The sequence below is a fragment of the Arctopsyche grandis genome, chromosome 11 (genome assembly GCF_051622035.1).
Source record: "Arctopsyche grandis isolate Sample6627 chromosome 11, ASM5162203v2, whole genome shotgun sequence".
NCBI classification, from domain to species: Eukaryota; Metazoa; Arthropoda; class Insecta; order Trichoptera; family Hydropsychidae; genus Arctopsyche; species Arctopsyche grandis.
Genome location: NC_135365.1, coordinates 28,667,057 through 28,690,932, shown reverse-complemented (window position 1 = coordinate 28,690,932; position 23,876 = coordinate 28,667,057). Strand labels below are relative to the sequence as shown.

At 35.1% G+C, this 23,876-nt stretch overlaps 2 protein-coding genes across 4 annotated transcripts in view; both read right to left on the bottom strand.

Annotated features, from left to right (window-relative positions):
- Drak (Death-associated protein kinase related) overlaps positions 1-23,876 on the bottom strand; it is a 207,423-nt gene that overhangs the window by 19,622 nt on the left and 163,925 nt on the right. For 2 of the 3 annotated variants that reach the window (XM_077440844.1, XM_077440845.1), the window contains one exon: positions 5,286-5,329. The exons of the other annotated variant lie outside the window; for it this stretch is intronic. The gene's annotated coding sequence lies outside the window, so the exon portion shown is untranslated. The remainder of the gene's footprint in view (positions 1-5,285; positions 5,330-23,876) is intronic. 3 annotated transcript variants of the gene reach the window in all.
- LOC143919225 (uncharacterized) lies at positions 8,249-22,858 on the bottom strand. The gene is made up of 4 exons (XM_077441437.1): positions 22,611-22,858; positions 22,170-22,532; positions 9,939-9,997; positions 8,249-8,409 (listed from the first exon to the last, which is right to left on the bottom strand). The coding sequence occupies exons 1-4, from the start codon at positions 22,856-22,858 to the stop codon at positions 8,249-8,251; spliced, it is 831 nt and encodes a 276-aa protein (XP_077297563.1).

Sequence of the window (23,876 nt, the reverse complement as noted above, 5' to 3'; positions counted from 1 at the left end):
GATTCTAATGCTATGAAATAATTTGTTCTCGTTCGTGTCAATTTTATCAATTGAATAATGTTATGTACAATGAAGTTCGTTTGAATACCTATTATATTATAAAGAGTCGTTTAAAAAGGGAAACTTTTTATAGATTGCATCGTCGCGAAACAACGACGACAGTGAAAGTGTTAAACGGCAATTACAATAATAACAATAATCATACTAAGCTTTCACACCACATATTCAAATAGTGGCGTCAATCCAATTACATCAACACGTCGAATAAAATTATTGATTACATTCATAATCCATATTTTACTCAAATCAATTAAGTAATTTAAAAAAAAAGTAATTATTTTTGAAAAAAAAAGGCACGCACTTAAAACGCGAAATGTCGAACGCCAGTAATTGTCATTATTTTTTTTTCTTACATTTCTACTTTTATTTCCTCGCCTCATCACAATTACATATATGGCAATCTCTAAAGAGGAGAAAGCGAACGGACGCAAGTATTGAAAAAAAAATTGTTTAATTAAAAAACCATTACTATTTTAGCTCATCGTTTTCTGACCCTTTGAGTGCCATTTAACACATTTTTTACACGATAGAAATCATGTACAGGCATTTGCGAAGGTGTTATATATTACTTTGTACTTTGTAGATGTACATTAACACTCAATCGGCTGTAGATGCGACTTTGCATCCACAGCGCGCCGGGCAATAAACACCGAATACGCAATTTCGCGTTTAAACAGTTGTATAGATACTACCAACAACAAAATGAATTATTGGGATTTTTTCAAACATTCAAAAAGCCTGCGAAACATTTGTACCGTGTTCATAAGTAAATAATAAGTGTGTCAAAAAATGTGTTATTAAAATAGGTAGATTTAAAGATTAATTTAAAAATCTACATACAAATTATAATATGTATATACAGGAAGGTAGAAAATTAAATAAATACAGTAACGGTCAGTCAATCAAAACTTGGAAAAGACAAGTAAAACGCGTAATTGTACCTCTTCATGAATTATGCGGCTCATTTCGATAACATTAAGACGTCGAACATGGCGAATGATAATAATAAACGGCGCCCGTCCGACGAGACGCGCATGTCACTGTCGTCGCATAAAATGCAATAAATAATGCAAAAGCGTACTCATAATGCGATTTTATAATAATTCACGTGCGACATTTACAAAGTCAGGGCGAAAGGGTCAAAAGCAACCAACCTCGCGAGCGCTTCCTACTTTACGAAATTGTTTATTTTTATTAAAAAATTACGAGGCGATCGACCACCTGTGCGGCGATAATTTGCAATTAAATGTGTAAATTGATTCTCACTTTTTTTCAAGTGCGCAATAATGTCAATCGAGTTTTTTAATTGGTCTGTAATCATGAGAATTATTCATTTCGCATACTGAAAGTGTGATATACACATTGAATATCTTTTCTAAAACAACAAAAGTTCTTCGAAATATAAAATGCTATAAATATAAAATATTTTTTGTCGAATTTATTGTATAATTCGGAGTACTAATGAAACCAACTGTATATAGCTATCCGAAATCAAGAACCCATTTGCATTTCTTTGGTGTATAACCGTGTTTGCAGATTTTATATATTTTTCCAATTTTACTGGGAACCGTTTCAACAATGAAATCAGAGAAAATTAGCAAACTCTTATAGGAAACGATCGACCTGGAGTCACAAATATCTAGGTCTGACCAGCAGCACTACAGATATACTCAGAAAAATTCTTTTCAATCGAGGTCAGCTCATGGGATCGAACCCGGCGCCTCTCGACGCTAAGCAGAAGCTTAACGACCGAGCTATATATGAGACTTGTAAATAATTATGATCATATAGTATTATCTGTAAAAATATTATTTAGAAAAAAATTGTCATATCGTAAAGAGGACTGGACCTCTTTACGACATTTATTTTTTCATTTTTGATTAATCAAAAATGAAAAAATCAATTAATCAAAAAAAAAAAAAAATAGAACCATACCTATGGTGGATATCCATAGCATATTAAAAAATAATTTCCCTAGTGCCATAATTGAGGAAGGGAGAAGTTTAATACGTTTGTATGGACAAGGCGCTGGGGTCCAGCCCTCTTAATGATACACACTGTATATTCACAATGTACTTTTTAATTTTTATACATAAATACAGGTATACACCATTTATTTTTATTAACATGACATATATTGTCGACATTGTCCGTAAGTTTTATTCAAGGCCAATTACAAACATTGACAATCGTCATAAAGACATCTATGGACAAATTTTTTGCAGCATTTTTAAATATCAACAAACTATGAGATGCTGTAAACTTTAATTTTGGGAGAAATCTGACAGGATTGCCAATTTGTTGGAACCATTTCCAATGAAATCGGATACATTGGCAAACTTTGAAAGGAAACAATCAACTTTGGAGTCACATACCCAGCAACAAAACCAGGGATAGAATCAGTGACCACACAATTGAAAGCATTAAACGCTAACCACTGATTTGCGTTGCTGATTTAACTATAACTTTATGTTGCTCATCTATGGAGAAATTTTTGCAGCGTTAACTTGAGAGATAGGAAAGGAGATGCCAATTTTACAGTAACCGTTTCAATGAAAATTAGAATAATTGGCAAACTCTGATAAGAAACGATCGACTTGGAGACACAAACCAAGGTCTGTGCTTATTATGGTTAGCATATTATGCTCGAAAGTATAATATGTTAACCACTAGTCCACGCCGCTGGTTAATATAATATAATTATTAATCTGAAAATTATTCCACTACTCTCCCTTGAAAGCAATGATGGGATGAGTCGTCGTGTCAGGTCAGCCCCTCTTGTCTTCAAATTCAAAATTTTTTAGCATCGAAACAATACGAGACCGATTTGCAATAAGCAGTGGCCAATACTAATCCTCATACATAGAATCTAGAACTTGTGGGAGTGTTTACAAGTACTTATGTACTCCACGTGTCATAATAGATAGGATTCACGGTCAATTCCGGCGATGCTATTTTCGGGACTCTTCCCGGAAGAGAACAACGGTCCACGTCCATTCGAGGAGAGGGTGCACCGACATCGCTCTAAATCCGGGACTCTGGGTGGGAGGAAGGGGGAGGGCTCGTGGATAAATAGATTGGCGGTGAGGTATGTGCGCCGATAACTTCGACTGACATTTAAATATAAACCCGGGTGCCCTGGCTATTTGCGAGCAGCACAACATTCCCTACTAGTCTGCCCGAGCAGATGCACTTCTTGCGCTTCCTTTTGTTCTGGGTGCATTCCTCGGCCGGCCGCTTGTCCTGAAGGTGGTCCTTAATACCCTCGCTACACAGAACCGCAGTCTTAATAAGGATTATTCTAGGCTTAGAGCAGAATCGCCAGGTGTTTGTTTTGCAATATAATGTTGTCTAAAGTTAATCTGTTGACACGACTACGACCAGGTCTTTATTTTGTTTACGACGTAGTTAAGGACACTTCTTCAGAAGTACAACTTAAAGAAAACAAGGAAGTGTGATTTGGTGAGTAAGATTAGTATTAGATGGAACGTGCCAACACTTTTTTTGCTAACAAAATATTTGGGTTTCAAACCGAATGAAGTAGTATTTTTTTTACTCAAATAAGAGTTCGGATCATATGTAGGTGCAAAAAAACAATTTTTTTTTTTGCGTGTACATACTTTGGTATATGTAAACACAGCTTACGACACAGTTTTACAAAGGAAAAAGCTCAAGTTCTAGCGAAAGAGCTCAACAAGTACTATTAAATAGAAGTGAAGCAAAGAGAAGTTAGAAAAAACTTAAAAAAAAATTTTTTCAGCTAAATACAGAAGAAAATAATCTGCATTAGAGCTATGTATATACAGTCTGAATACAGAGTATATGAAGCATTCCTAAGAAAAAAACTTTCTAGATAATGAGCTCTAAAAGTTGCTTACTAAGCAAAAACAAGTGAAACAAGACACCTTTCAACTAAACGGAAAAAAGCATACTTCGTTTGCTGGCATGAAAGTTCAAACTCTCGTGAATCATAAATATCCAATTTTACTGAAAACAATCAATCTCTGTCAGGATTTGAGCCCTCAATTCATATAAAATGCTGTTATAAGCCTTATATGCATAATCTGATCAGTGCTACTTATGCTTGCAAACGTTCGAAGGGTATAAGCTTATTTGTACAAAAACTTTCTTCTGGAATTCACTATGATGAAGCACCGATTTTATCTGAATTAGACAAACTTTTATGCAACATAGCAACAGTAGCAAATATGTAGTTATTGATCGTCACCGCATGTTGACTTAAATGCTAGGGGGAAGCCAGCGTCTGTTTGCAGTGAGAGTTCAATATCCTCCACTAATCTCCTGGGTGTGTGTACTGCACATTAGAGTATATCTCTTCCCCCATCCATTTCGGACCGAAAATTAGATTGCCGATAGTCCTTTGGGAGTTTCGACGCAGATTGCACTTTCGTTTCGGTGAGCCAGTGCTCCACTACAAGTTTTGTAGGTGTTCTCGTGCTGTGGGTAGAGTGTTCTAGACATGGAAGTCGACAGGCAAAAACTGAAAGTGGTCTAAGAACGACACGACTTCTTCTGCTATGCCTTTTTTCAATGCCTCAAAGTAGCACAATTCCAGTTTTTAGAACCAAATTTAAAGAGTCACTTTTTTTGTTGTTGACAGCTGATGTGAAATTTCGTTTGGCAGTTTCATTATGCCAAGGATATTGGATTTTTTTCAATCGATCAATGAACATACACATTTTGCAATCGAAACATAAGCTATTCTTATATTAGATAAGTAAACTATTGGAAATATGCCGTATAAGCAAAGGCGTGTTTCTTTCGTCTGCAATCTATATTTTTTTTGCACTGCGATTATTTATTTTCTCACTATATAGACATTTCAGGCAAATAGCATATAAAATAATGGTTCGATTCGTTCAATTTCGAACAATTATCAGCATGATACTTATTCTCACGCAATCAGAAGTAAGGTTATGTCCATTTCACATGCGTGCGCGAATACCAGGCGTTGCACAAGTGCATCGTCTCATTATCAGCACAAGTGACGTTCGAACGACGTTGTTGATGATAATGACAACCTTGCAAATTTCACGATTCGCATTTAATTTAGTCTTCCACAATCTGCCACACACATACACACATGTCTAATTATCTTCAAAGTTGCGCAATTTACATGCTGTCGTGATCAACATGGTTGCAAACGTTGGCTCGGCAAAAATCAAACAGTAACTCTAACTGACAGAATTTGCATAACTACTCACCGCTGATGACTATAATGACTATTGGACTCGAGATGTATTATTACCTGCAAATAAACAAAAACAATATGTTATAACGACATTAAATACAGCAAATAACATTATTCCGGCATCAAACATACGAAATGCAACGATAAAGGATTTCGTCCCAAAAATTGGTTAACTTATGTATGTATTCATTATAATTGGAAAATTATTAAAATTAAAACTACATATATTATTTAGATTTTGACCCAATGTAACGAATTTGATTTATTTATTTAATTTAAATTATACCATGATGTCATTACGGGTTGCCAGTAAGCGACACTAAATTTAAAATTAAATTTGTACATACATATATTTATATTTATAGATTATAAATTTGAAATAATGAGACAAATAGTATCGTAGGAATTCCCGAGTGTGTAGGAAATAACATTTATGGGGAATGCCCTGGCTATTCCGACTACTGCGTGTCCGAATACTCGGCTACCTGCCTTTAAAAAGAGGGACACACGGTGGACTGGACTGTTCCATGTGGACGTCCTGAGTCGTAGAATAAATGCTGTGAGCCGAGTTTGGCCTATCATTTTGATCCCTGAACCCACCCCTACGCAACAGTATGTAAGTAATATGGTTTTTGCCAATTTGATGAGGAACCGTTTCAACAATAAAATTAGATAAATTGGCAGACTGATAGGAAATGATCGACTTGGAGTCACAAATATCAGTCTGACCAGCAGCAGCACAAGGAGTTCCCAGTTAATTACAAATTCGTACGATCTGTAATTTCGACAAGTTTCTCCTACACTTTCTCCACTGTTAATACAGGGATAAAATATAACCAAAAAACACTCCAGGGGGGTGATTTTGGGACTGGGAAAGATAATGGGTGCTAGTGTTTTTTAAGAATGTGCAACAGTATCAAAAAAACATGTGCCGCGTGCACCTCAGTGTACTTTCGCCCTAAAGCTTCGCACATCAACCGTTGTATTACAGGCTAAACAAGTTGAATATTTGTATTTTTATAAATTTCAAAACTTTTTGAAACTGAAAGAATTATATGAATTGAAAAGACCAAATGTCTGACCCATCATTTAATAATCGGATGATTAAACCGTCATACGACAGTTTAATCATACATATACATATAATTATAATTTGACTTTTCCGCATTTAGTCGTCACTTTTAAATCTCCTGCATATAAAATTCAAAATTATGTTTGCAAGTGCCATCCTTGAATATTAATTTTAATTATATTATATATGTATTATACATATGTACATATATTCTTGTAGTATATCCGCACGTACTTATGAAATGTATATCTGTATATCATAACCAAATATAATTAAGTGCTTGTGTTGTGAACAAACATGCATACTATATTTTGAGATATTGAAAGACCCACTACCTATTACCTATTAGTTAGGCAGTACAAGTCTACGAGCGAGACAAACTTTTCAGGTTATATGTATAAAAGATCCCGGAACTGGGTCAGATGGACAAAGCAAGACGCACATGCGTTCTTATCGCATTATCGGAACGATCGATGAAACATAGCTGGCGATAGGGTGACCAACCGCAACCGAAACCGCAGACGCGCCACTTTCAGGACCTGGCGATAAAAAGTAGTGACAAGGTGATGAATAATGTCGGATTAATGGGAATTTTTACATAACGAGGCGCCATTGCGCAAATGCGACAACATTCCGAACAGCGTGTACAGTAGATTGTGGTGCATAAGCGACTTAATGCATGCGTGACCTGCTTTTTACAATACAAAATTGCAAGTTTTACTATTCACGTCCATTCGCAGCTATTCTATAAATAAACAGACATTCTCCAAGTACTTCGGCTCAAAATTTGCTTTCTCCTTTGGGTAGGGATAGTAGGCAAGTTCTTTACAAGGCATCTTTCAAATAGGGATAGCTTCTTTGTCCAACCCAGATAGGATCGCCAATATATGGCAGATATATTTTGGTCCGTTCTCAGCTCATCATTTGACTTTAAATGCCATATTAATTTATTCAGAGCAATTATTCTGTCACATACCGCACCTCAATCATACTTGATTTCAATTCATTCTCATTAAACTAAGCATTAATTGAATTATAAAACAATTAATCGGGGCAGCCTAACCAATTCGTGAAGCTTGATTGGAACAAATTACAGCTAGACAAGTAATACATATTAATTAGATCAATTAGTAATTGGATTATTGGTCACATTGCGATCGCCCAAAAAACAATTTTTGCCATGAAAATCGCGAATACGGAATATTTGGCACTTGAGTTCACGTTAGTATGATAGTATCGTTAGTATGATGGCCTTTTCGGCTGCCAGATGTTTCTTTATAGAGATTTTAGTGACTTTTGGTCGAGCACTTTGTGACCAATAATTACCGAACCGTTTGTATGAATTCGCATTGTATAAAAAAATGCTTATGTATGTATATTGATTGTATTGTATCTGTTTAAGTGCACTCGTCCAAAAAGAAAATTCCGAAAAGTCCATCATACTAACGAGAACTCTTCTGCCAAATATTCCGTATTAGCGATTTTCATGCCGAAAATCGTCTTTTGGGATCACAATGTGACTAATAATCCAATTACCCATACAAACATCCACAGAGACATATGTATATGGAGACACTATTGCAGAATTTTATAATCAAATTGACGAACCTCAAGACGCTGAATAACTTGAGATTACCAAGATAGGATGCCTATTTTACAGGAAGCGTTTCAATGAAAATCAGAAAAATTGGCAAATTTTGATGAGAAACGATCGCTCTGGAGACACAAACCAAGGTGTGGCCAGCAGCGGGACTCTAGTGGGACTCGAACCCGTGACCACTCTACTCGAAAGCATAATATTCTAAACACTAGTCCACGCCACTGGTTATACATATGTATGTACATACATACGTACGCTGTGAAATAAATTGAGTCTTATATATAAAATTTAACGATACAGTTCCTTAAAGAGTGTCATCGACAAGATGGGGGGTTATAAATAAGGTTAAAAAGTTTATATTTTCACATCCGTCGAGCATTTCCTGGAAAACGATTCGATAACACTGTAATTCCATATCCAATTTAGGAGCGGCCGATATGGATAGCGAGTTCGGATCTATTATATCTAAAAGCCACTCAAAACAAACAGATATCCGGAGAATGTATCGCGTTGTAAAACAGCCCGACTTTATAGCCCCGGCCGCAATAAAAACCTAAAATACTATCTCCATACAAATAGCGTTATATAAACTAGCCCCTAGACTGCCTCCTTGTGTGTTTAATTTTATTTTTATTTTAAATAGGCATAATGACATATGTACTACTATACGCAGACGACGATGGGAGGAGTGATCGAGTATGCAAATTGTATCGCATAAATCGCACGAGAGCTACGTAATCGCACGTCAGATCGCATTATAGTAATTGGATGCACTTGGTGCATACACATGCAAATGTGCAACCGAAAATAATAACTATTTATTCCGACTGGTTCGCCAATTTCGGATACATTATCAAAAAAGCCAGCAACGTAGCTCGGTGGTTACATCGGTAAGTGCTGACTAGGGATCCCAATCGAATATTCGAATATTCGAATTATTCATCAACTATTCGAATATTATTCGTGTATATATTTTTTATAAACTAAATACACAAAATCAACATGAAAAGAGTGATGACGAAGAAGACGCCGATTATGAAGAAAACGAAATATATAATGGGGATATTTGTGATAAAAATGAAGATAATGAAAAAGATGAAATGTCTACATGTGAAGAAACAGATTTATATTCATTAAATACGGAAATGTTTGAAGAAAATCACTTTCCAATCGATAATAATCTATACGAAATTTTATAAAACATCAGAAAAATAATACGAATATTTAAGAAGTCACCGGCGAAATATACATTTTTACAAGAAATCATAATGAATAAAGAAAATAAAAAATTGGTAAATTATTATTGGCTGTAAAAACGAGGTGGAATTCAATGGCAACTATGATAAGACGATTAATTCAAATTTATGCTTGGTACATATGTATACCTTTTATTTAATTTTCGAATATTCGAATAGCTCTTGATTTACTATTCGATATTCGAATAGTTGAAGTCGATGAATATTTGGGATCCCTAGTGCTGACCACCGAGAGGTTCCCGGGTTCAAGCCCCCGGTTGACCTCGATTGAAAAGAATTGATTCCGAGTATTTCTGCAGTGCTGGTCAGACGTGTATGCAGTTTTAAGTACAGTTTATTATTATTTTTATTTAAAAGATCCAAGAGCAGACCATTCGTACGAAATTGCATTACATCACCGAGTGAGTGGTTCGTAGCCCAAATTGCCAAATCCTCAAAATGTAAGTTATGTAGTCGGTTTCGGAGGATTATTAATGTTCCGACCCCGGATGAACATCTTCGACCGGTTCAAGTCGATAAATCTTTCAGTGGATATCCACTTACGTTGGAAGAGGAAAAAAGTGTTGTTGTTGTTGTTGTAGTATGCAGTCTTGCGATGTGCATATTATTACATGCATGTTTCATTATGCAAGAAAAACGTGCGGTGTGTCAAACAAAGATAAATAGACACGGACCGGTTCATCACGAGCTAGAAATGGCCTATAAAGCGAAACACTACATTTTTTCAAAAGAAGTTACCTTCAACATGAGAATCTTCCACTTTCACATTCGAATAAACTTTGATTAAAGTCCATGGGCTGAAAAACACCGATAGGCGTTGTTAATTTTGCATGTACAAAGTAAACAAGAATACTAACCGCTAAGCCTTTCCAGGTAGCATTGAAAAAAAAAATGCATTGAACATGGGTCGTTTAATCCGTGTCGATGTTTATAAAGACTGGTTTACGCCGAAATTTCGGAATTTGTACCATAGCAGAATTTCCCGGTGTAAATCCCTAACTGCCGAGTATTTTGGACGGTGGCTTGGCATTTAGATTGTGAGCATTACATTTTAACAACAATGAAGAAGATGGAACTAGTTTTGGAATAATACATTCATTAATAGACTTTTATTTATTTTATATTGTTGCAAGGTATATTGGAGAGTCTAAACACACCTTTACAAAACTCGAAATCCTCGGCGGTAGTGATCTAGGGTGCACATTCAAAGGGTTAATATTGATAAAGTTGATTGAAGATTCATGCATGTATAAACGTTTGTTTGTTTGTCCGGTATATTATAACACGTCTATAGTTTTAAATTTAGAGCCGGAAAATTTGGTAAAGTAACGGGAAATTTGATTTGAGTAATATTTGTGTATGTGTTTGAATTTTAGCCCAAATTGCGCATATACATAATATACGATATGAAATCAGAGAGCGCCATTCCAAGAAGTAATTGCGATTAATTAGAGGCAATTTTCGACCTTTTAAGTGAGTGCAAAAGCAACATTTATCTTTTTGCTTACACAGACAGTGCAAAAATACACAAGAGCTATAATTCAAGACCGCAATAATAATGACGCCTTCAATGGCGAGCTAATAGGGCAATAAATATCATCGCCACATGCCACACAAAATGTATAATTGCCTATAATTTTCTAATGCTACATACATACATAGAGCTCGTTTTGGTACTTATATACATATGTACGCAGTGGTGTAGTGCCAAATAAAAAAGAAAACGGAGCGGTGTTTAATTTTTACGACCCCCCCCCCATCGTTTTTCATTACTTAAAAAATATTAGTAATTCAAATATTTATAAAAAAAATCAAATGGTTAAGAAATTAAGATGTTTTTTATTTTTTATAAAAACTCCATTCTTCCTCTTCAACATCTTTGATTTTTCAAACCCGTGTTTGTGTGTCAACAGCAACATTTGCTTTTATCAATGCCAAAACCATATATGTATGTCAAAAAACTATGAAATATTAGCATGTGAATTTAGAGATGATCATTTATTTAAGTTGAGTTCCCTTATTTTATCTATTCTCAAGTTTATCAAAAAAAAAAGCCTATAAATTTCATCAAAACGTCTTTTAAGTTTTGAATATACTCAGATTATTTTTCGGTTGTGGTCACCAAATGTTAGAACGAGAGTCTGCTCACAATGTGTGGTATACAAAAATTAAATATTATTTAATACATGGAGAAGCCAGCAAAGCCGATAGACACATGGAGTTTAACTTGATATAAATAATAAAATAAAAACAAAAATATTCATAACAATTGTAAGATAAAAGAAAAACGTAAACATGAAAAAAAAACGAGATAAGAGAAAATACCAAAAGATAATAAAAATAAAACAGAAAATAAAAATATCTGGGACGGTAACATAATAACTAAAACAAAAATATAGGAAGAGAAGTATTACAAAAATCTTCAAGTTTTAGAAAGACTTCTAGTTTTTTTTTTAAATATTAAGTTTTTCAGTATTTACTACATTTTTGGGGTGACTATTCCAAACTTTAACCACTCTGTTTGAAAAGAAGGAATCAATTTATTCGATTTTTACTAATTATTTTTGGAGTCTGAGAGTGTGACCTCTAAGTGTTTTCATTGAACTTAGTGAGTTTATGATGATTATTTATTATTTTAAAGACTTCAATTAAGTCGCCTCTTATTCTTCTCGTCTCAAGTGTTATTAATATTAGTCAAAATATATTTTTAATTTTTTTCATATCAATCAAAGTGGCAGGGCGGTGACCTGGCTCAAAAAGCAGTACCAGGACGGCGACCTGGCCCGACTACACCACTGTATTTGTAGTGGATTTTATTTTCGGTGTGTTTCCTCCATCCGCATATTTGGAACTGTCTGAGGAATAATTACACGCGTGAGTCAAGCCAGGCCAGTTAGTCGGACAAAACGAGAAGTGGTCCACAAGTTCGAGATAGTATTTCCTCCGAGGACAAAAGGAGCTAACGACACGTCAGTGTTGTGTTTGTCAAAGCGAAATAGGGGGAGGGAATGAGTGTGTGTGATGCACGAGCAACGATTCGTTTATATTTAATGCTTTGATTCACTACGAGTGAATGTTGGGTGCTCGGATATAGACGTGCAATTCGCACTGTCGAAATAGACTCGAAACGCGATATAGATTTGTCTAAATAGACGTGTGATTAAGATGCGTGGCTGTTAGTGGACATTGCGCAAGGAAGATAAGTGAGTCGTACGCTGCGTGTGCGCTTACGCGCTGTTACAAGTGTTATTAGAATTACAAAAATTAAACATATATCAATTAACGTCCACAGAGACATCTATGGTCAAATTTGTAAATTACAGCATTTTTAAACAATTCAGTAAATACACATCAATCAACACTCTATGTATATTCAACAGTAGCGTGTAGTGCAGTAACAAACCAGTAGCGTGGTCTAGTGGTGAATGATCTCGTACTTGATGTTACGAGTTCGATTCCCGCTAAGTCTCGCTATTGGCCAGACCTTGGTTTGTCAAGGTCGATCGTTTCTTATCAGAATTTGCCAATTTTTCTGATTTTAATTGAAACAATTCCTGTAAAATTGGCGTTTCCTTCCCAATTTTCTGTTGCGAACCTTTAGTTATTGTTATATCTTAGGTTTCGCCATATTGCTCACCATAGAAGTCTCTGTGGTTGTTTATCGAATATAAAATTCGTATTGTTACATGAAAGTTATTCATCGTTATTTATACGATGTTTGTAAAATCTGACCATAGATGTCAGATATTGTTTAGATTTACACGTATCTATGTAATAATTATGTGGACCAGGAAGGCGCATTTGGGGTTTACCTGTTAAGCCTTCCTGGTATATTTGTATATACATATGTATGTAAAAATAAAATAAAATAAAACAGTATATTTATGATTAAATTTGTAAATTATATATTATATATAAAGTCGCGTTTCGATAGCTAGCTGTCATCGCGTCGATATGACACAAGATTATGATGTAATTTTAACGAGTTCGTTAATGATTAAACTCCTTCAGCTTCATGTTGGAGAATTTCGAAGCTATAAAGTCTGTAAAATAAGATTAAAAACTCTAATGATGATCCAACAGGAAAAACTGAAGAAGAGTTTAGTCTTTAGACTTTTAAGGTTAAATAAATTGAAGATGGAAAGAATTATCAAGCTGAATCGGGATTGCATTCGATTTTTTTTAGTTATTCTTCCATGACATAAATAGTGCGTTTGCTTTAAGCCTAGTATTAAAGTAGGAGTATACATACATACATATATGGGGAGACTGCTTTAGTGTGTTTAATATATGGGTTTAATTGATTAAAAAGTGCTAGATGACCCAGAAGATTTACTTGGATCCAATTACGTGACGGATATAAGTCCTTAGCATTTTCGGACGGTGATTGTATCTTTGTTCCTCGGCTTGCTCAAACGGTCGGGTAAATAATGCAGAAGTGCACTCTCTATTATGATAAGGCGGTGCCGTATAAGGTGCACGGTGCATTAATTGCACGTGCGACTACCTTTTCGGAAGCAGGTAGGTACAGGACATTGTAGAAACCATGGAAAATTATGTTCGGAAGAGAATAGCAGTAGTCTTAAATCGCAGTCTTCTTGTACTGATAAGGCAATTCATTATCTTTTCTAAAGCGACATATCGAGCAATACTAATTATTATACTTAACGTGCTACCTTGGAAAACAGACTCGAGATTATATTCCGTTATCTTCGATAAGCACCATTAATTTGAGATCATTTCTCTCAAGTCAATGTCAATTTGAGTTCTACTTATTCGCCAGAAATATCATAGTTGATTTCAACTCACCCGAAGCGTATCCTAGTCCTTTTCAGTTACCTTGTTTCTGTGGCTAAGCAATTAACCGAAGTTGAAACTAAAATATGAGCTCAATTTTCAACCGAATTACGATTTACTTGAAAAAAGCATGGTATTTAAGCTCTTTAATCTTAATTGTGTTTTTGACTATTAGAAGGACGTTTTAAACTAAGGTCTGGCCAGCAGCGCGACTCTAGTGGGAGGCGAACCCGTGACCACTCTGCTCGAAAGCATAATTTTATTTTATAACGGTGTATCCCATATTCGTTATCGATCACTGTCAAGCAAGGATACAATTTTAACGAAAATGGTCCAAAGGATCGTTTTGGTATAGATCACTGCCAAGCAAGGATAAATACTACCATACAATTTGAACGACATAGGTCGAAAGTGTCGTTTTCATACGACGCATTCCATCGTGTGCCATGCATGCGTGCCATGAACGTCACATTTTTTCTATATGTTTAAAACTATCTAAAAGAAACCACGTGCCAAATTCGCCGCTGTGTGATTTTGCCCTAAGTTTCTTTTAATATGAAAGTTTCAAGGAAATTAGTCTTTTTTTATTTTTATTTATAATATCAATTAATCATGCACACTGGCCTAACAGATTACTCCAAAGCAACGAGTGTGCTAATCAGATTAAGACTCAAAAAATTATATATATTTAATACATAATAATTACATAAATCGAAACCATACATGACATCTATGGTCAAAAATTGCAAACATCGTATATAATACGATCAATAACATGTAACAATACGAATTTATATACAATAAACATCCACAGATAAACACAGATTACCTAAACACAATCTGCTTTAAGTCATCGAATTTAGAGAGTCTTTAATTAATATTATGTATTAGATGTATTATGAGCATTTATAAGAATTGTAAATAGGTTTTTGTGCCCTTTTTCCTATTATGCTGTACATTAACATTAGAATAATATAATATTATACTATGATTACTAACAAAATTAAATTAGAATTGTAAATTAGAAAATGATCAGTAGATCAGTAGCTATTTAATAGATATTATTAGCCAGTAGCATTGCTCGGTCGTTAAGCTTCTGCTTAACACCGAGAGCCGCCGGGTTCGATCCCATGAGCTGACCTCGATTGAAAAGAAATTCTCTGAGTATATTTGTAGTGCTGCTGGTCAGACCTAGATATTTGTGGCTCCAGGTCGATCGTTTCCTATCAGAGTTTGCCAATTTTCTCTGATTTCATTGATGAAACTGTTCCCGATTAAAAATTGGCTAAAAACCTTCCTACCTATTATTAACTATGTCACCACTATTTGAGTCTGATTAATGTACAATTCATAGATGTCTCGTTAATTTGCGAGTTTTTCAGACTTGTATAATAAAAATGTTGTATTGTTTGTAATTGGCCAGGAAGGCGCATTGGGGTTTACCTGTAAGGCCTTCCTGGTATAAAAAAAATATATTTATGAAAATAAAAAGCATTTAAAAATCAAAATCAAAAACATCCACAGAGACATCTATGGAGAGAAACCTGGCGAAATCTGAGATATAACGCAATAACTCAAGATTTCGATAGAAATGGGGAGGGAAAGTCAATTTTGCAGGAGTCGTTTCAATTTCAAATCAGAAAAATTGGCAAACCCTGATAAGAAACGACCAACCTGGTTACAAACTAAGGTCTGGCCAGCAGCAACCAGTGTGGCTCGAACTCGTAACCACGCTGACCATAGCAATACATGCTAACCACTAGTCCACGCCGTCACTTCGAGTCAGAAAACGTTAAGTAAGAGTAAGCCTAGTAAATTTGCAAAGACAGGATATTAGCGTCAATGTTTTGCGTAACGCAATCCAACCAAACCACCCACGGGAGGTCTAACGTCAATTATTACGCACCGACAACTTTACTACTTGCGTATCTTACGTCGTATTTTGAGCACTTTCTTGCTCGCCAGTCGCGAGATGCAATCTGGCGCACTCGCTAGGCCATATAAATGCATATACATTGTGTGTAACCATTAAATAAATGACCATTCGCAATCGAAAGGCTCGTGACGTAACGGAGTGTGACCACACGCACCTCTTTCGTGGGACACTTCCGTTTTTACGTCGGGAAGGAGGACATTTCGTCCTTAACGACCGCTTCCGGTTGAAGGTGATGCCCAAATTTTAATTTACAATGCAACTGTTAATCCATTATGAGTTGAGCACTACTCAGCATATGTACATATGCATTGAATGTGTATACTAAATTCCACCAAAGCTGAAGTAGTGGAAATGTGATATGATATCGCACAAATGGAAGCTCGAATTTCGTTCCGGAAACTTTTATAGGAAATTCTTCGTGTGAGGGATTTAAAAGAATCTAGAATTTAGATTTTCATATATGAAATGTGAAATTTATCAGTGGTAAATATGTACTTACATAAGTAGGAGCCAAGTTTACGAATGACAATATCAGTAAGCAAATGAATAAAGTGAGCAAGGTAAGTACGGTCGATGATATTATATACAGATAATCAATAATTGATTTGAATGAGTATTTTTTTAAATCATATAAATTTATATTTATTTATACTTTGAGAAAGGCGGTATAGCCGATGGAGCCAATTTTATATTTTCCAAGATGCCGTTATCGGATTACCCCTGAGCGACATCTATGTTAATAATTAATAAATCTATAGATTATCAATTTTGAAGTAATATTCAAATATGTATTGGTGACATATTGAGTAGGATGGTTTTTGCCAATGTCATGAGTATTCACCGGAGCCTGAGGGGGCCGTGTATTGTTCAAAGGTTGTAAATGCATTGTTAAAGGTTTGCCGAACAATGGATAGCACTGTGACTATCCTACCTCTAGTCATGAGTAGAGGTAGGATAGCCAAGGGGCCGCTAATTGTTCCATTGTTGTAAATCCTTTGTAAAAAAGGTTCGGCAAACCTTTAACAATGCATTTAAAACGTTTGAACAATACGCGGCACCTTCTGGGTCCGGGCATTAGTCATGAGTAAAGGGTGGATATGGAGCGTGCTTTTTCCAGGCATCATGACGTTTTGGGTCTATTCACAAAACTAGAGTGCAAAAAAAAAGGTTCGGCGAACCTTTAACAAAGCGCCGCAAGTAATTAACAATGAACGGCACGCTTCCGATCCGCTCACTAGTGATGGGGAACCGTTTCGACAATGAATTCCGAAAAATTAGCAAACTTTGATTGGAATCGATTGACTCGTATGTCAAAAATATTCAAGTATGACCAGCAGCACTGCAGAAATATAAAAAAAAAAACTCTTTAATCAAGATAAACCCAGGGCTGGAACCCGAAAACCTCTCGGTGGTTATTGACGATATAAATAAAAAAAACTGGCCCATTTTTTGGACCAATTGGTAACGAAAAGTGTTTGCATAAGATTACTTATACATTTTTGTAATCATGGTGGTGATATAGTGAGTAGGATGGTTTATGCAAATTCGATGAGGAACTGTTATGAAATTCGATGAGGAACAATGAAATCCGATAAATTAGCAAACTTTAATAGGAAACGACCGACTTGGAGTCAAAAATATCAAAATCGGACCAGCAGCACTACCGATAATACTCGGAATAAATTATTTTCAATCGAGGTCAACCCATGGAATTGAACCCGACAACCTCTCCAGTGGTTAGAATGAATGCAACCAAGCTATGCTGCTGGATTTTTATTTCATCCTTTTTCTGAGCGTATATCCATTAAACCATATATTAATACATATTTTAATTTGGTATAATGCAACTATTTATATGATTATAATCATAAAACAAAATTTTGCATCTTCTTCATATTTTTGAAACATCTACATGCATTTTTGTAGTGAAAACTTAATTACGCATACTAGAGTAAATTGTATTTATGTGCTGTTACGAAAAGTTGCAGCCCCACTCTTCTAGAATAAAAGTCTAACTGTTCCTTACATGGTTTATATGTATAATAGAATTTGCATAAGTAAGTTTCACATATGTAGTGTAAAATACACAGAATAAAAAGTCTATTTATACATGTAAGCGTCGGCATCCGCTCTTACGATGCGTTACACCTTACAACTCAGAATAAATAAGTACTACATGCATATGTATGTAGATAGGCCTTCAAATTTTGGAATATTAAGCAGTATTTTAACTTGACCCAAATTCAATAAACAATATCCAAAAAATTTCGATCAACCCTGCAAGAACCTTGAAGAAACGAGACTTGCATGTTGCACAAACGAGCCAAGGAAATTGAGATTTCCGCACGTGGATTCTGATTAGATGTAATGTACACGAAGACAAAAATCATAGATAGCATCGATAACGGAATCGGTTGCATCAAAGAGTGAAAAAAGGATACCCATCCGGTCATTCAGTCAGTTGGGTGAAACAAATCGGCCATTGTTGCATAATTTATGTCATACGAACGAGTCATTGCACACATCCTTCGAAACAAACGATGGCAGTGGTGTTTCGGTCGACCGCAAACTTTAACCCCTAAACAATCGGGTTTGAGCAAATAAAATAACAACAATGGCGCGAAAAGATATGCAAATTCGCCTTTGTGTGTGCGCCCGACCGCGAAACCATGTTAACAACAATAAATAATTAAAGAACAAAAGATACCGCGCTCGTACGAATATACACATTATGTGCGTATCCCAGACAATTATGTAGTTTTGGGACACAATAATTCAACAAAAGGGGTATAATTGGTCGTGAGTTGTGTTTATCTTAATGGGACGGATTGTTAGAATTGTGTGAGAAGAATTCAATTAAATTTAAACGCGTGTCGCTGATTTGCCGTTGAGCCAAAAACCGCAATCCGTAAAGTATTAAGGTTAGCTGCTTAGGTTAGTACAATTATATGTATGATTGCTAAAATAGGAGATGTTACATTGTGTGGCGTGTCTTGAATTTATTTATTTATTTATTTATTTTAAAAAATCAATACCACAGAGACTTGACAGGTTGCCCCAAAGCGTCAATGTGATTTTAATACAAATAATAAAAATCATAAAAATTACAAAAAAAACATCATAAAAAAAATAATAAAAATCATAAATAAAAAAAAACATAAGAAAATAATAAAAATCATAAATAAAAAAAAAACATCATAAAAAATAATAAAAATCAAGTAAAAAATATGTACACAAAATAAAAACAAAGAAATAAGATTGAAAAATTTATATCGTGCTATTTAGGATGTGTTCCACCAACTCAACATAACTGGCATCGAATAGGTCCAAGTAATGTGCCAGTAAGTTAAGGAGTCGAACAGCTCTCGAGAGGGGGGAGTTCATGAGCACGTTTGATTTAGCCCTAATTGGTAAAAATATATCATGTTTTCTTAAAACTCTACGATTTTCCGGGGCCCAGAATTTTAGTTTCTCCAGGATAGTGGGATTGTGAATCTCTCCTCTAAGTAATTTTACGAAATGTTTCCCAAGAAATAAATCTCTTCTCTTTGCCAGGGAGTTGAAACCCAAAGATCCCAAGACAAAGGCACTAGGGAACAGATATGGATAAAATCCAAATGTCTTCAGATATAAAAATCTAAGGAATTTCCTTTGGACTCGTTCCAACATTAGAGAGTAACGAAGTTGATAGGGAGACCATATAATGGAGCCAAACTCGAGCACACTGCGAACTAATGTACAATATAAGAGACGAATGGCAGTGAGCCCTAGTTCGGACGAATTACGGATTACGAATCCAAGGATTTTTGTTGCCCTATCACAGATATTCTCAATGTGAATGTTGAAACTCCAACTATTTTCGAAGACTATTCCCAGATCAGATATAAATAATTCTCTCTGAAGAAGAGAATCATGAAATTTATACGGATATTTAATAGGAGAACGAGAACGAGAGTAAGAAATGACCCGACACTTTAGGATATTGAAGGGAAGTTTATTAACATTAGCCCATTCATAAATAGAATTCAAATCCTCTTGCAAATAAAGAGCGTCAGGTAAATCAATTATTCTCTTATAGATTTTTAAGTCATCCGCATATAATAAAAATTTAGAATGGTGAATAGAAGATTGAATATCGTTGATAAATATTAGGAATAATAAAGGGCCAAGATTTGATCCTTGGGGAATCCCAGAAGTGGCAACATACTCATAAGAAAAGCAACTCCCAAACTTAACGAATTGACGTCGATCCTGTAAATAAGAAATAAAAAGACCAACAAGATTATAAGTAAATCCAATAAAACTTAATTTACTAACCAAAATTTTATGATCAACTTTATCAAACGCCTTCTCAAAATCAGTATATATTACATCCATTTGATTATTACAATCCAAAGTGCTGGTTATGTCATTAGAGAAACATAACAAGTTGGTAATGGCTGATCTGGCCGGACGAAAGCCATGCTGCTGATCAATGAGCATACTTTGAAAGTGATTAAAAATGTATCTGTGTAATATTACCTCAAACATTTTGGCTGGCGCTGACAAGATAGTTATTGGTCTGTAGTTCCTTACACAAGATTTATCGTCCTTCTTATGAATAGGAGTTACTTTAGAGCATTTCCATAAATTGGGGAATGAAGAGTTCCTTAGAATTAAATTAAAAATGAATTTTAAAGGTTCTAAGAGACTAACCTCACATCCTTTTAGGATGTAATTAGGGATGGAGTCAGGACCGGAAGAATAAATATTTTTTAACTTTAGAAAGCCATATTTCAGATCGGAAGAGTCAAGATGATTAATCGCTAAAGTGGGGAAAGTAAATTCCGAGTCATTGGTAGGTTCCATGGAATCAGTAGGATTATTGAAAACTGATTTAAAAAAGTCGGCAAATCCATTAGCAATGTTTTGATCACCCTCTAACAATCCAGAATCATTGTACATAATGGTCGACTTTACACGATTTACACGTTTAGAATTGATGAAGTTCCAGAATTTCTTAGGGTTTTTAACTATGGAACTTTCACAATCAGCTACATAAACATTATATGCATTATTAATTAATTTCTTAATTTCCGTACGTAAAATACGGAAATTATTTAAGATAAGAGGATTGCTCGATTTCTTCCAGAGTTTATGTGTTTGATATTTACTTTTTAAGAGATTAATAATTTCTTTAGTAAACCAAGGCGGATAAATCCTTTTACTCGTCACTAATCCTTTCAACCGAAAACAATCATTAAAAATAGAATATATAATGTCATAGAAATTAGAGAGGGCCAAATTAACATATTTGCACTCATAAACTCGCTCCCATTGACAATTACAAAGAATATCATTTAAATATTTGAAATCAACATTTGTAAATAACCATCCATTTAGGACAGAGGTATTAAGACAGTTATTTATTAAACGAAGTGAGGAATAAGTTATAGTTAATTTTAAATGAATATCAAGAGCAGGATGATAGCTGTCTTCAGGAACCAAGGAATCAACTGAATTTGAAATAATAATATTCTGACAATCTAAATTTGTTAATAGAAAATCCAACATGGAATTATTAAAATAGTTTCGAATAGTATTAATTTGTTTTAAGTTGAATAAAGATATAAAAAAATTAAGGTCATCAGGAAAACAGTTAGAAGAATTCAGATTAAAATCTCCAGATATAAAAATGCGACCATTACTAAAATGTGAATAATTAGATATAATTAAATCAAAAAATCGCTTATAAATATTTGGTGGAGATCTTGGTGGAAAATAAATAGTACATATGTATATAAAAAAAGGAATGTTAACAAATCTTAGTTTTAGCCATACACATTCATGAATGTCCTCAAGATGACTAAGTCTTTCAACCGAAATAATATTTGTATTTTTAACTGCTAGAAGAACACCACCACCTCTGGCAGATCTATCATGGCGATATATATTGAAACTGCTGTCAAGTACTTCGGCATCATGTACAGATGAGTTTAGCCATGTTTCAGTAATAGCAAGGACGTCAATAGATCTAGAAGCGGCGTTGTTGTAGAATTCCTTGAGTTTTGTATTTAAACCCCGCACATTTTGATAATAAAGTTTAATGTTACGGGTCACGGGTTTGGGCAATCGGTTTCGAAGAGATTTTTTTGAGAAATAACCATTCTCTTATGCCAGTACCCATAGGCCAAAATTCAGGATTGATAATTATATTAAAAGTTTCAGTATCTACACTAATTTTAAATGACGAGCACATGTCAGTTTTAGCAACCTGAGAAACGTTGATTCTTTTATTTTTAATTTTATTTAATATGAACTGTTTCACAGTATCACAAGTGCAGTTATTTGCCAAATTAAAAACGTGTACATTCTTCAATTTCGGAATAGTGGCCACCTGTAAAGTTTTATCAGGTGCTCCAGATCCACGAGTGTATGGCAGTCTCCCGGAAGAAGTCCCAGCGACCTGACTGAACGAATTTGAAGGATCTACAGTAGAAGCAGAAGCAGGAGCACAAGAGACAGGAACATAATCAGATGTTGAAGCAGAAGCTGATGTAAGTGTAGCTGAAGATGAAGATGGCAGAGGTGAAGCAGTAGAAGATAGCGCTGCGACCTGACTGTAAGATTTCGCAGGTTTTATAGGAGAAGGAGGAGAAGCAGAAACAGAAACAGTAGAAGCAGAAACAGTAGCACACCCAGGAGTAGATGCTGAAGCTAAAGCAGACGCGAGTGAAGTTGAAGCTGAATAAGGCGGAGGTGAAACGGTAGAGGATGCCGCTATAACGTCATACGGGCATCTGACAGGTGTTTGTTTATGTACTGTAGTATTGTTACATTCAGTTGACAGTGTGGAGAGTTCTCGTAATGTTACCTCGCCCGATTGCAGAGTTGTAGGTTCAACAAAAACAGCTGGAGCCAGAGCTGCTGGAAAGGGACGACACATCATCCTCTTTATTTCACCGACATCAGTGTGGATAGTCTGGAGGGACTCCACAGCGATTTTTAGCGAGGCCAGGTTATTAAAAGCGACGCGTGCGATGGATACTATATTTTTAATTTCGTCGCTGATGTATCGCACCCTGTCCTTGGTAAGGACATTGGCACCAGATCCTTTTTTTGAAAGGTCCGCGAGTATTCTCTGGCTTATAGTAACAATATCCTCCATGGTAGAATGCGAACGATTTAACACGTCCAGACACAACGATAGCACAGATGTATGTGAATTTGAATAGGGTTGCTTTTGCTAGGTCGTCGACTAGTGGTTAGTATAGTATGCTTTCGAGCAGCGTGGTCACGGATTCGAATCCCACGAGAGTCCCGCTGCTGGTCAGACCTTGGTTTGTGACTCCAGGTCGATCGTTTCTTATTAGATTTTCATTGAAACAGTTCCTGTAAAAATTGGCATCTCCTTTCAGTTAAGTTATTCAGCGTCTTGAGATTCACCAATTCGATTATAAAATGCTGCAAAACTTTCCATATATATGCACATACATATGTCACTATGGATGTTTGTATGAATACGCATTGTATAAAAATTCTGATGTATATTGAATGATGGTATTGTATATGTTTAAGCACACTCGTCGGTTTGGAGCAAATTGTAAAGGCGAGTGTATTTTTTTTTTAAATAAAATAATGTAAATGACTATTTTTTGAAAATTTTATTTTATTATAGTGTAGAGTATTGATTTGGGCAGTTTAAGCTGAATATTGAACGATATTATAGAAATAATTGAAGTAATGCACCACCCCATATATTATTTATCGACGAAAAAAGTTCAAATACGATTGGTCTTTCAACTAGTTGTACAATTTATCTATATGATTTACCATCTGTAAACTTCATAGTAGAAAGTAAATAAGTAGTAGGTAGTAAGTAGTAGATGTTTTTCTTAAGGGAATATATTATAGAAATCGATGACAGACTAGTATGAAGTAGGTATCATGCCTTTCAAAGACTT

Bases quoted from the DNA above. Each gene is read 5' to 3' on its own strand.
- LOC143919225 (XM_077441437.1), bottom strand. From the start codon at position 22,858: ATGTGTCGTCCCTTTCCAGCAGCTCTGGCTCCAGCTGTTTTTGTTGAA. The intron at 22,533-22,610 runs GTGTGCTACTGT...GAAATCTTACAG, and splicing joins GCTTCAGCATCTACTCCTGG to TCAGGTCGCAGCGCTATCTT. The intron at 9,998-22,169 runs GTGCTCGTCATT...GGTGTTTTTCAG, and splicing joins CAGGTTGCTAAAACTGACAT to CCCATGGACTTTAATCAAAG.